Source organism: Lampetra fluviatilis, chromosome 2 (assembly GCF_964198595.1).
Source record: "Lampetra fluviatilis chromosome 2, kcLamFluv1.1, whole genome shotgun sequence".
Lineage (NCBI taxonomy): Eukaryota > Metazoa > Chordata > Hyperoartia > Petromyzontiformes > Petromyzontidae > Lampetra > Lampetra fluviatilis.
The window spans coordinates 35,833,230-35,845,496 of record NC_136276.1 but is presented as its reverse complement, the minus strand read 5'-3'; the positions used below and the strand labels follow the sequence as shown (position 1 = coordinate 35,845,496).

At 50.0% G+C, this 12,267-nt stretch overlaps 1 protein-coding gene across 1 annotated transcript in view; it reads right to left on the bottom strand.

Annotated features, from left to right (window-relative positions):
• TG (thyroglobulin) overlaps window positions 1–12,267 on the bottom strand; it is a 111,000-nt gene that overhangs the window by 33,201 nt on the left and 65,532 nt on the right. Inside the window, exons 35-39 of the mRNA XM_078866642.1 lie at window positions 11,882–11,947; window positions 11,532–11,678; window positions 7,228–7,398; window positions 1,332–1,548; window positions 49–136 (exon numbers count right to left, since the gene is read on the bottom strand). Coding sequence (XP_078722768.1) covers window positions 49–136; window positions 1,332–1,548; window positions 7,228–7,398; window positions 11,532–11,678; window positions 11,882–11,947 — 689 coding nt within the window. The remainder of the gene's footprint in view (window positions 1–48; window positions 137–1,331; window positions 1,549–7,227; window positions 7,399–11,531; window positions 11,679–11,881; window positions 11,948–12,267) is intronic.

Sequence of the window (12,267 nt, the reverse complement as noted above, 5' to 3'; positions counted from 1 at the left end):
CCGCCACTCCACTCTGACTGTGCCGGCGTGGGGAGGCCTTCATCTTACCTTGACCTTGGGGACAAAGATGTTGAGGTAGAGACAATCTTCAGACAGGGAGGTGCCTCGCTGACCGTCTGGCTGGAGACAGTCCGGCCTAGTCCCACCCAGCAAGGTGTCAGTACACTTTGGTTTTTTGTTAATAACGTGACGCGCCGGGCGTAATTGTCCATTTGTAACCCTGAGAAGGGCACTTCGAGCCTGGGTGTCTCCAGTGATGAAGAGTACACCTGCAAGCGACCGATCGTTCGTCAGGAAGTGCGGACACTTGGCCCTGCAAAGGGAAGCTCCGCTCTCAACGTCCGCACGGCGGGTGTGGGAAAGGACGGAGGCATGCGGGAGACGCACGGAACGTCAAACTAAATAGTTAATTTCTTGAAATATTTATTCAAGAAATGAATACACCCCCAAGAGGCCTTTATTTTAGCCTCTACACCAATTTTATTTCATGAATAGTTTTTAAAAAATATTTTTGCACGGAATATTTTCATTTGCGCCAATGCTACCTCATGCGCTACTCTTTCACAGAATTTGGCCTGAAATCTTGGATCGCGGTTCAGGAAAAAGTTTTGGAAACAGCAATGTCCAGAGGCATCATAAATTACAAAATCGGTACAGGATTTGTTTCTAATGCACCACAGATTCATGTGTTTTGGAAGCACTGAATCAAATGAATGAGCAATTTGCAAAAAAAACATTTTAATTCATTTTAACTGCAAAATTTGAATTTCGTTGACATGCCAAAACTTAGAGTGTCATGTATATTATCAGAGGGAAGGAAGTTATTCATATGGTTCCAATGTTTCAGATGTTCATGCCTTTTTCCATAGGTAATGCTGGCTGCTCAATGTTACCTTAAGAAGGTAAAGGTGCAGGACTGTACTTGAGCGCCCATGCTACTGCTGGTGGAAGGGCCTCTACTAAAGGGAGCTCAATAGAGCCCTTGGCCTACTCTTTCACGCTGGCTGGACTTCTAGTAAAAGGTGGATGCAACCACACTTTAACCCACCACATGTAATTTGCCAATTGACCAATCGCAACGGATCCATTTAAACTGATCGGTGTACAGAGGTGGGCGGATTTCAAGAAACTTGCACCATTGTTACAACTGCCGCACTGGGAGATCAAATCCAATTGCACCGGTAACCTCTGGATAACGATTACATCGATGCAATTCCACGCCCGTTTATTTGCAATGCCCTGGAGAGCACGTACAACAGCTCATAAACCACTGACACTCCCAAAAAAACGACATTTGGAACATTCCAATTAAAAACATGTTCGGCGCGTACTTGTAGCGGTCTGCGTCCCATGTCACGTTGACGGCGAGCGGCCGCGGGGCCTGCGGGCCACTGAAGCGGTTGGCGTCCAGCGGAGGCGCGGCATAGGGGACGCCGAGGAAGACGTCGACCACCTTCACCTGGGAGTCGACCTCCACCGTGCGGGAGGCCCCCTGGAGCTGCCCAGAGCCCAGCGGCACCGTCGGCCGCACGAGGCCCTGGCCGCCCCCTGGGGAGGGAGATGGCGCAGCGCTCGCGACTTGAAACGCTTTCCAGCACGAACCTCGGGTTCGAACTCTTCTTCTCCACTGGCATGTCCAAGTCGTTTCAGCGTAGGCATCTCACAACAACTAACTCACAGCCACGATTTGTCTTGCTCTTATTTTTATATTTAAACAACTATAGATAGTATTTTTTTTATATTTGGGTTAGAACGCGTAAATTTATAAATGTGTCGTTAAAACCCGCCACCACCCGACATAGCCAACTAGTAAGGTTTGTCACGTAAGCAGAACGTGGCCAAGCCACAACATTTACAATCTGAGTACGACGTTTCGCCAGTAATTACAACTTGCTTCATCAGGCGACAGTCAGATTTGTGGAGAGGCCTAACTGTTTCGTTCCTTATATAAAGGCGTAGATGTGGAGACCACGCTTCTACACTCTTGCGCAAAGTGTGGGGGGGGGGGGGATTAGTGAGTCAACGTACATGATGCATGCGCATTATGCGAGCCCTTTCAACTTGCCCTTCCTGTCTATTGTGTGTATTGAAATAGCCATACCAACAGTAATCCCTATTGAAGTATGCTGCCCTTTGTAGGCATGCATTTAAATAATGTATTATTTGATGATTCGCTTCCACACAGCACTAAGGCGGTAGCTATTCGAACGGTAAATTTTTTTTTCTTTCAATTTCGATAGATTCTATAATTAGTCTTGGCCAGTAGTAGCTAGTTTTGTACGCGTGTTATTTTTTTCTCATTGTACAGGATATTCTATTTTTATGCTTGAATACTAATGTGATGGTGCTTTGGGCGCCACGTATGTAAGTAAAAATCAAATTTACTTGATTCACAGAACAGGTGATTTCCCCGCTGGCTATTTGCCAAGCCGAGCAGAATTCAACCTGTGTAACTCAGGCCTCACAAGACATCTGAATCTGGCTCAGGCCCAAGTAAAACCAGGGGCAGGGTTACTAATTGTAATTGTGCGTGTGATCTCGGCAGCACAGCTCTGGTCGTGCAGTGGAAAAACAACCGGGCCTCTCCTGCACTGTGTTGGGCTGGCTCAGCACTGCCCTGACACGGCTCGGAAGTGCAGTGGAAAAAGAGAGAAAAATAGGTCTCAGACAATTAACTATTCTTTCTAATCATAGCATCAGCAGCCATGATCTATCCATTGCCATTTCTCACAGTCTTGCAATGCAAAAATCCATTGAGAACCTGTGTAGTGAGTCACTTCGGAGACACTAGTTAGGAGTCAACAACGTTAATTCTACACAATATAACACCGTTACACACGGGACTACAATATGCCTTTCTCTTACTCACCGTTACACACGGGATAACTATAAACGGGTAAGAGCAGCCAACGTGCTGTCTGACCCACGACGTCAGAGACGAAGACGTAGCACCTCGGGTTCACTTCACCTGCAGACAGCCCCGATCAAAGATCAGGGCTTCCCTTTAATCTCTCTCGGTGCGGCCTAGGCCCGCCCTCAGCCGCGCCCCCTTCTGGAACGTTCCTGAAGGTACCAGGCTATCTTGCACGTGTCACCTGCCTGGCTCCGCCCTTAACCACGCCCCCTTCAGGAACTCTGCAGAAGATTCTCGGCTACACTTCCCCACATTCCTCACCTCGGCCCATCACGTGGTTCACCCGAGGCCGGGGTGACTCGTCCTCATATGCCCCCTTCCGCCAGCAGCCCTCACCACGCTCACTATTGAACATTTACGTGGCATTCACTCGCTGTGCTGGCGGAGTGGCTGCTATACCCTACTCTGTCGGTAGGACTCATCAGCCTTTCTCTGCTAGCACCCAGTACCACACACCCTAGCAACCCACTGTGTGGTACTGCATGGTGTGCTAGCCTCTACACCCATCTTTCCTCATTCTACAATACTTAGCTCTACGCGCTGTAGTGATCCTATATCACTACACCTGTACAAGACCTGATCTGGTACTCGGGTCTACCTCCCACATGTCAAAAAATAATTCATGGAATTAGCCAGACATCCCCATGCAGGACCCTCCTGACATTGAATCTTGAGGCTCAGGAAGACTTTCCTATGCAAAAGTCATTATTATTATAATAATAAGAGTTCATTCTAGGCATACAAATATGGAATTTCACGTGTCTGCATTGTTAAACGTAATTTATAACTCATGATCTTATGATTAATATGTCGCCTAAGGACAACCTTGAACTGGCTTGACACTAAATTCCAGGGCGGCTGTAAAAATGTCAGCGGTGAATTAGGAGTGTACTACGAGTCAACTTTATTAAGACATCATTTGCACGTCGTCGACCTTCCCGTGGTATACACGTCGATGGTGACTGCTACATGGGGCAGACCGCTGGGTGACGAGGACAGTCGATGAAGAAATAGCGTAGTGCTCGAGATAGGTTGGTAGGAAAGGATCCTAGACTTGTCGATATAAAAAAAATATACAATGTAAGAGTTACGGACACCGAGGGCAGTCAATGAGGTGGACAGACAGGTGGACGGTAGCAAAGGGCGTTGTTGTTAAGATCGTGAACTCGATGAAGGAAAAGCATGGGACCCGTTGCGGAAAGAAGAACGTTCCTGCAGTCCATGCAGCCACGAAAGCTTTTAATCGAAAAATAACGTTTTCATTTGGAGCGTAACACTTGCTTTCACATGCGGAGCACAAATATGGACACACAAAAACCGGAACAAAACTTTAAAAGTACGCACTGATGCATGGAGAGGTGCACACTGGGAATTACACAAGGAACAGAGAGAGAACAACACCAGGATCAGAGAGAAAGGAGTTCATAAAATCACATAGACTACCAAGACTCAAAGTTCAATACACCCCAGCCAAGCTCTCACCGATGTACTAAAGAGGCACAGCCCTGCTGAACTTCTGAGGCCTAACAAGCTAGCGTGCATTCACGGTGATTTATCGTAGGAATGCATTTCCTGTGTGGTCGTCAATCACCTCCATATGCCACAGATGTACAACACAATGACGCACATAGAACTCGCTGGGAACTGAGACATGTGAAATAAACAAAACGGATATGTGAACACCGATAAAAATGTGTCATTTACACCATCGTGAACACATAGGTGACTGGGCGGAAAGAAAGCGCAAAGCTGCTTTAAACTTGGTGGGACTTGGCTGCGCTTTAGCAGCGAGCGGATGAACGCGATACGAAGAAGACAACGGCTGTCCGTAAAATAGGTCACACCGCTGTGCACAAACACTCCACCGGGGTGGGGGGGTCAGGGCGGACACGCCATATGTGACGACATGCAACATGTGATGCCACGTGACATGTTACGACATGCGACACGTGACATGTGACGACACACTGCGGTTTGAACCATCTCATTGACAGTTATATTTGGTAAAGCGTTACGGGCGTCCCTTCCCAAAACATGATACAGCTTGTGAGCTATACAGGCAGAGCCCAGGGGGGTGCGGATATGTGGCCTGACCCCCAGCAGGGCACAACCACGACTCTTCCGGAGAGAGAGGCCACCAAAAGCGGCAGGCATGCCATTCGCCGGCCACGGATATTTTCTCCAAGACTTTCATATGCCCTGCGTCGCTCGGAAGAGCAGTTCTGCCATCTACCAACGGAGCACCACCGCCGCCACCAGTAGCAGCAGCGGCGGCAGCGGCGCGTTTCGGAGCCTACAGAAGCCGCTCGGTGTTTGTTCAGCTGAGGCCTGGAGGGTATGTGATAGTGTACATCAACACCCCAGGTTATAAAGTTACCGGCTTGGCAAGACAGTAGGAATTCATCCTTCACGGGTTTGTCCCGAGGACAATGAGGTACCTTGTATGGGGGTTTTTTTCTCCTCCATATCGCAAACGCATACACGGTATAAAATTATACAAAGAAGATGAATTTAAGTGTCAAGCCAGAGGTTATCTGCAAAGGGAGATTGGTCGCTCTTGCTGTGATCGTTGCATTTCTAAAATAAACAAAGGGCTATTCAAGCCGACATAACTTCGCGAATTTCACAGATCTCTCCAACACATTTGTAACTGTCCAGACCTAAATGGCACATTCTTGGAAACCCACACAGAGTATTTTACAAGAACATCTTGGGGAAAATGCTGGCATTTCTAAATGACTCTCAGGGTTAACAGTATTTTTCTATTTAAAAAACTTAGGTTCTGATGGAAAGTAAGTAAAACGAATAGCTTTCTTTAAAACATGTTGGAACTGTTAGTCATGTTTTTTTTTCTTTTGCGGTGGATTAAAGCATAATTTAATGCTGCAATGTCCGTGGAATGTTTGAACTCATTTTATAGAACACGTAAAGAACACGCACATGTATTTGATTGAGTTATCTTTGCAATGACAATGCAAGGAGACCAACGCTGGGTAGAGTTTATGCAATTCTTGTCTTTACCGGCCTAGTCATGAGAACCCACGATCACAGCCACGCCAGCCCAGTCTTGTGACCTCTAACCTTCGAGCCATCTGGCCTCCTCCAATCAAAATTGCATTCTGGGATGAGCAGTGAGCCAGCACCACTGAGACCCTGGGTTCAAGTGCAGGTGCAAGCGGTGGGTTGACATCTCCTTTTGAATTGAGGACGTGAGAGGATGTGAATTATAGATCCAAGACAGGAACGAGCTGGATTCAGCCTGCAGGGAAGGCAATGGGCTTTGCTTGATCGGTCCAAACAACGCGTGGCAGGTGCAGCTACTTCAACCGCAATTGGGAAATGAAAGAGACAGCGTGTTGTGAATGTGGTGAAGTGCAACGCTGTTCGTCGCCCTCCTGCTCAAGGAAGCATTGGGGCGGTGTTCACTTCCGGTCTATGGTGCTGAGCCAGTGGTGGGATTCCACATTCCTACAGCGGGAGCGAGTCTATCCACATGACAACCACCGGTGACTTCCTCACAACCTACTATACATTTTATCGACCCCTGAAGCGAGGGATTATGGGCTGAGTCAACCCCCAAGCGAGATGTGAACTCGCACATGGCCAGTTCCTCTACCACTGCCCGTTGAATGCTCACACGAGAGGCACGGACGCCTAGCGTTAACCATAATATCGCGTGAATATAAATGTGTCGTTAAACCCACCACCACCCGACCCAGCCAATTAGTAAGGTTTGTTACTAGTACAGCAACATCAGTGTGTTGGAGAGCAAATCCACAACATTAAAAATCTGAGTACGACGTTTTAGCAGTAATTGCAATTAGCTTCATCAGGCGACAGTCAGATTTGTGGAAAAAATCCTCCTGTTCCGTTCCTTAAAGAGGGATAGATGTGATGACGTCACTTGTGAGCCCTTCACGTGCGAAGGGGGAGGGGGGGATTATTGAATGCATATAAATGTGTCCATCATCTTGACACGTAGAATAGACTTTACACTTTCCCGGAAAGAATTCGGAAGGTGGTAAGGTGTTCAAACACCAAATAGACACCGATCACAAGGCATCAAGTCTGCATTCCCCATACAGCATGCTTGTGGTAAAACAATTACCAGCTTGTGTGGGGCATGCAGACTTGATGCTACACATCAAGCAACTCCTGGTGCCACGGAGTGGATCACCAGGCTCAACAAAGCATTTCTATGTTTTGCCATTTGTTTTTTTAAACGCCAAACGCAAGTAGAATAAGACGGAAGAAGACGACGTAGGGAGACGCAGAAGGAATAAGAGGAAGGAATAAGAGGAAGGAAGAGCCACCTTTCTTGCGGTAGAGTCGGGCGGGCGGCTCGAGCACGCCGAGGCGGCAGTGGCGGCCCCCCCGGGCGCCGTGGCCGCTGCAGGCGAGCGTCTCGGCGTGCAGCACGCAGCGCGTGCGCTCCCCCAGGTGACGAACCCCCACGGACGCACACCACGGGCTCTGCTGGCACGCTGCGAGGAGGGACACAGCGACGGCGACCGTCAGGCTGGCGCTGCGGGCGACCCGCATGCACCGACACAGCGTCGTCGGTTCCAGTTGGATTGTACGTGCGTACGTTGAACTTCTTCTGCGCCGTACGTAGCCGTCCGTGCTAATCGGAGGTGCGCGGGAAGGACAACAAACTTAACACAAGAAAGATTGAGCGTTGGGTGGTTGATCATTGTCTGCTGACAGGTCTGGACATTCCACATGTCTATGGCAAGAGAAAGTCAAAAACGATTCTAACCGCATATCGCGACTGTGATCGTTATGAAAGGTAAAGGTGCAACCCTGCAATTCCTGGCTCAAAACATTGGTACAGTAGAAAGGCCCCCAATAGAGGGAGCTCTAGAGAGCCCCTATAAAGGGTATTTGGCCTACTCTTTTACACTGGCCGGACATCTTGGAAGAGGTAGGAATACTATACTTTACACGTGACCTGACCATCAACAATCCATTTATATCTCAATATCAATAAAAGTCGTAGTTATATATTTTGCAATGAAATATAAACAATTCTCAAAGGATGAAACTTTCACTCCACAATGTGCATGCAAGCCCACTCGCTGATCTTCACAGTTTGAACAATGTCATGCACTTGTAAATGTTCCCTTTATGACATGTGTTCTTTTTTCTGACTCTGTTCCTTGGGATGTATGTATGTTGAACTTCTTTTGTACCGTACGTAGCCAACCGTGTTGATCGGAGGTGCGGGGTAAGGACAACAAACTTAACACACAAAACAGTTCTAAAGAAATTCGTTTTCAATCCAGATTTAAAAGTGCATACCTCCAGTGTCTTCACTACAAATTAACTCTTCTGTGTAATAACTGGGCTATTTTGACTGTCACTGCGCTAACGAGCATTCCATCCGATGACCTTAAACCAGGACAAGCTGCGTGCCTCTAAAAAAAACCTCGCACAGCCCCATACACATCACACAATTGCTTCAGGGCAATTCCTCACCACACCTGACAGCCAAAGACAAAAAAAACCGTATAATACACAACCCACTGCTTAGCTAAATATATTCAAGAAACATCGCATGGAAACTATGAAGCAGGCATGAAAGGGTAGGGACGCACGTAATGCCTCTCCACGGGGAAGACATTACCGGGCTCGCTTTCCTCCACCACCACCACCACGACGATGATGACGATGGGAGCACAAATAGTACGCAGCGGTGCGATGCCGCGATGGCACCTGGGTGGGAGTGCCCGGGCCGCTCGCAGTGGCGCGCGCTCAGACATGAATCACTCTCTCCCCGGGCCCTCCGACCTCCTTCCGGCCAGCAGCCGGCAGGAATGTGGCATCTCCGATTGCCTGCACGGCCGCCCGCTCACCCGCCCGCCCGCTCCCTAGCTCGCCGCCCGCCCGCCCGCTGTCACGGACGGCGTAACGTAAGAACTGTACGGCAAGTGCTTCCATTTATCACAATTTGCCTGAGAGCAATTGTGAAGTTTGCCTCGTGCCACGAGACAGAGAGAGGGATGGAGACGGCATTGGGCGTTCCGAAAATAGGAACCGTGGCAGTGTCCTGTCTCGCAACCGCGCGGCCTGAAATATGTGTTTGCGTTCGCAACTCGGACGGGCTTTGATTGAGTATAATATTTAGATAGCTGCACGGTCCGCGAGAGACGGTACCAACCGCCGTCAATGATCGAGTCATTTGTTTATCTTTTCTATAACGTGCACATGTCAGGGTTAGGCAAATACTCCGAGGGATCTACTTTGGAGCCTAAATGCAACGTAAATAAAACGCGACGTTGAATTATATCCCGTTTATTTTAAAATCACATTTGTCCGACTCGGAGTGTGTGCCCTGAGCATTCTTTTTGGTTTTAGCAAACAATATTGGAATCTTGGCACGGCGCCCACAAGGCCACGTCTGACAGTGGCGGGTGGGGGGGGCTCGGCATTGTTGCGTCAACAGAGCGGAGTGCAGATTCAAGAGCACGGGAAGCCGACGGGTGCCATCTCCGCTGCGCCCGCTGGCGCCGCTTTCAAAACCTTTCACGAGTCGCAGACAACGGCTCGCCGCTGCCCCACAATTCTCCTCCGGCTCCTCCGGTGACGTCAGGCCGATGATAAATGGCAGTGATTAAGATTTTAAGATTGGCGCTAGAAAAATAATTAAAATTCCCCACCCCCCCCAAACAAAAAATTCGGTCAGAGTTTTAGAAGTTGAAAGGGGGGTGCCGTGGAGATTGAAATCATCAACGTGGGGCGCAAAAATGGGTTGCAGATCAGTGAGGATAAACAAACATGCGATGGAAAGGTTTGGGAAGTGGCGTACGGCGAGCGATCTGTGTCCCCCGCGGTGGTGTCAGCCCTCGCTCAACTAAAAAATACACAATGACACCTGCCAAAAAAAAGTCCCGAGCACTTCCTGCAAAAGCCTCGATATATTTTTCTGTTCCTCGGCGCACTCGGAGCGTGCAGAGCCCCCCCCCCCCCCAGGCTGCACTGCGTCTTCTCTTCTCCCTTTGTGTTCTGGCTCCGGCAATCTTGACAAATGAATCCATCCACCGGCGAGCATATGGCAACGATTGGAGAGAATTTTTCGTTGCTTTTAGAAAATGTATATCGGGTTATCCGCCGGCGCGCGCAATCACGGGGGACCGCGTCTCAGCGTTAACGATATTCTTCACGCGGGGTCCGTGACGATCGCAGGACTACGGGGAAGGACGACGTGGCTCTGACGCAGCCACGACATCGCCCGCGCCGAACGGAGATGAACCTTCGGATACGGAGAAATGTAAACAGAAAACATCCTCCGCGTGTGCGTGTGTGCGTGTGCGTGCGCTTGTGTGTGTGTGCGTGTGTGTGCGCTTGTGTGTGTGTGCGTGTGTGTGTGCTTGTGTGTGTGCCCCACAGCGCCAGTCACTCCACACCTGCAGACAGCCCCCACACTGATGCGGGTATGGAGGAAACCGGCCATCATTGAACGTGTGGCTACGGCATCAGACAATCTGAGATGGACTCATGGGGGGGGGAACAAATCTAAGTGATATTTTGCTCAAATGAGTATTGATACAGTGCTCATCCCCTGACAAAGTGGTACCTATTTTATAGACCCCAAAAGAATGGTGGGCAGAGTCAACCTCAAACCGGGATGTGAGCCGCTCACTCTGCCGCTGAGCCACCAGATTGTAGAAGATGTCAAACTCTGCAGTGCCACTTAAGAATCAGAATATTGAAAGTATTGCCGGGCTAGGGCACACATAGCCTAAGATGTTATGGTCCTGCTGAAGATAACTATCCTAAATTCGAATATAAATAATAATCACCATCGTTGTCAACATCTCTGCTCTATCCACTGATGGATGAAATGTAACCCCATGTCATCACGTCCCATCACGGTCACGCAGGATGGTCTCAACGACATTACTCACGGTGATGTGAGGATTGGTTTGTAAGGAGATATAAAGGCATAGACAGAATTTGCAAAAATATGAACCGTCACCGATTCTCTGATGCCATCGCAATGACATCAAACAGGAGTGCATGCTGCAGACTCCCCGACTCCCATTCAGAATGCACAGGTAAGGGAAAAAGCGTTGCAGAGCACACACACACAGAGGGGGACATGGGAGGTGATGAAATGGACAGAGCTAGGGAAAGGAGAGAAATAAATCAACTCACTCACACACTCCCAAGCCCACTGACTCACTCACCTGCTCACTCGCCCACTCATTCGCCTACTCAATCATTCAACTGTGCCCTCACCCATCCAGCCAATCCCTCATCTACCCACTCACTCACTCACCCACTCGCCAAGCCACTTCCTCACCGGCTTGCTCACTTATTAGACCACTCACTCAGTGACCTGCTCCCTCACTCACCCACTCACTCACCTATCCGCTCGCTCTCTAACTCACCTACCCACTCGCTCGCTCACCAACTCACTCATCTACCCACTCATTCACCTACACCCTCACCGACAGCACAGGGTTGAAGAGGAAGGTTCTGGGGAGAAAGATGTGAAAGCAGAGAAAGAGGAGTGGGGGGGGGGACCCGGCAGAGAGTCGCGTGGGAGAGCGTGCTCAAACGGCGGCCACCAACAGAGGCGCAGCGGATTTGGTGGCCCACTGGCGGGCCTTACCTGCCAGGCACCACTCGTCGGACGGCGGCGCTGCTTGCGGAGATCCCCCGGCTCCGGGCCCCAAGAGAACGACGACGTCAAAGGCCGAGATGGTCGGGTCGACCGCGGCCGTGGAGACGTCCAGGCAGTGGAAGCCGTCGGCGGCGCCTGCGGGGTCCGAGCGCGAGAGGTTTGCGGAGCGTAGAGACGGACTCGAGCGGTAGCGGCTCGATCGCGCGACGGAGTGCGCCGCCGCGGACCTCCGGCACGAGCGTTGGCCGCGACCGACGAAATCGTGGAAGTGTTAGGGGCCAACCAAGAACGTGAGCAAGCAGCGGCCCAGTGGCTGCTCGCCGTGCCAAGCGCAGTACCTTTGGTCGGAGCTGGAGGAAGACTCACTGCAGGGCAGAGCTGTGCAGCCTGGGGGCTGGAACGTGCTGAGGGTGACACGATCATGATGAACGGCTAAAACGACGGCTGAAACACCGATGAATTAGAACACGTTCTGACTCTCGTGTGAGCATAAAATGAATCAATCAAACGTTCACGCACACGGTGGTCTCCCATCCAAGCAGTGTCCAGGCTTAATCCTGCTTAGCTTCCAAGTCCCGACAGAATCGAGCGCGTCCCAGGAAATTTGGTGGTGAGGCATTCTGTGCGTGTCACCGGGTGCCAATGGCTATGCATGCCGGTAATCCAGCACCGTGGATGCAGCGAGCGTTGGTGGATCACACAGACACACACTCGTGAATCTCCA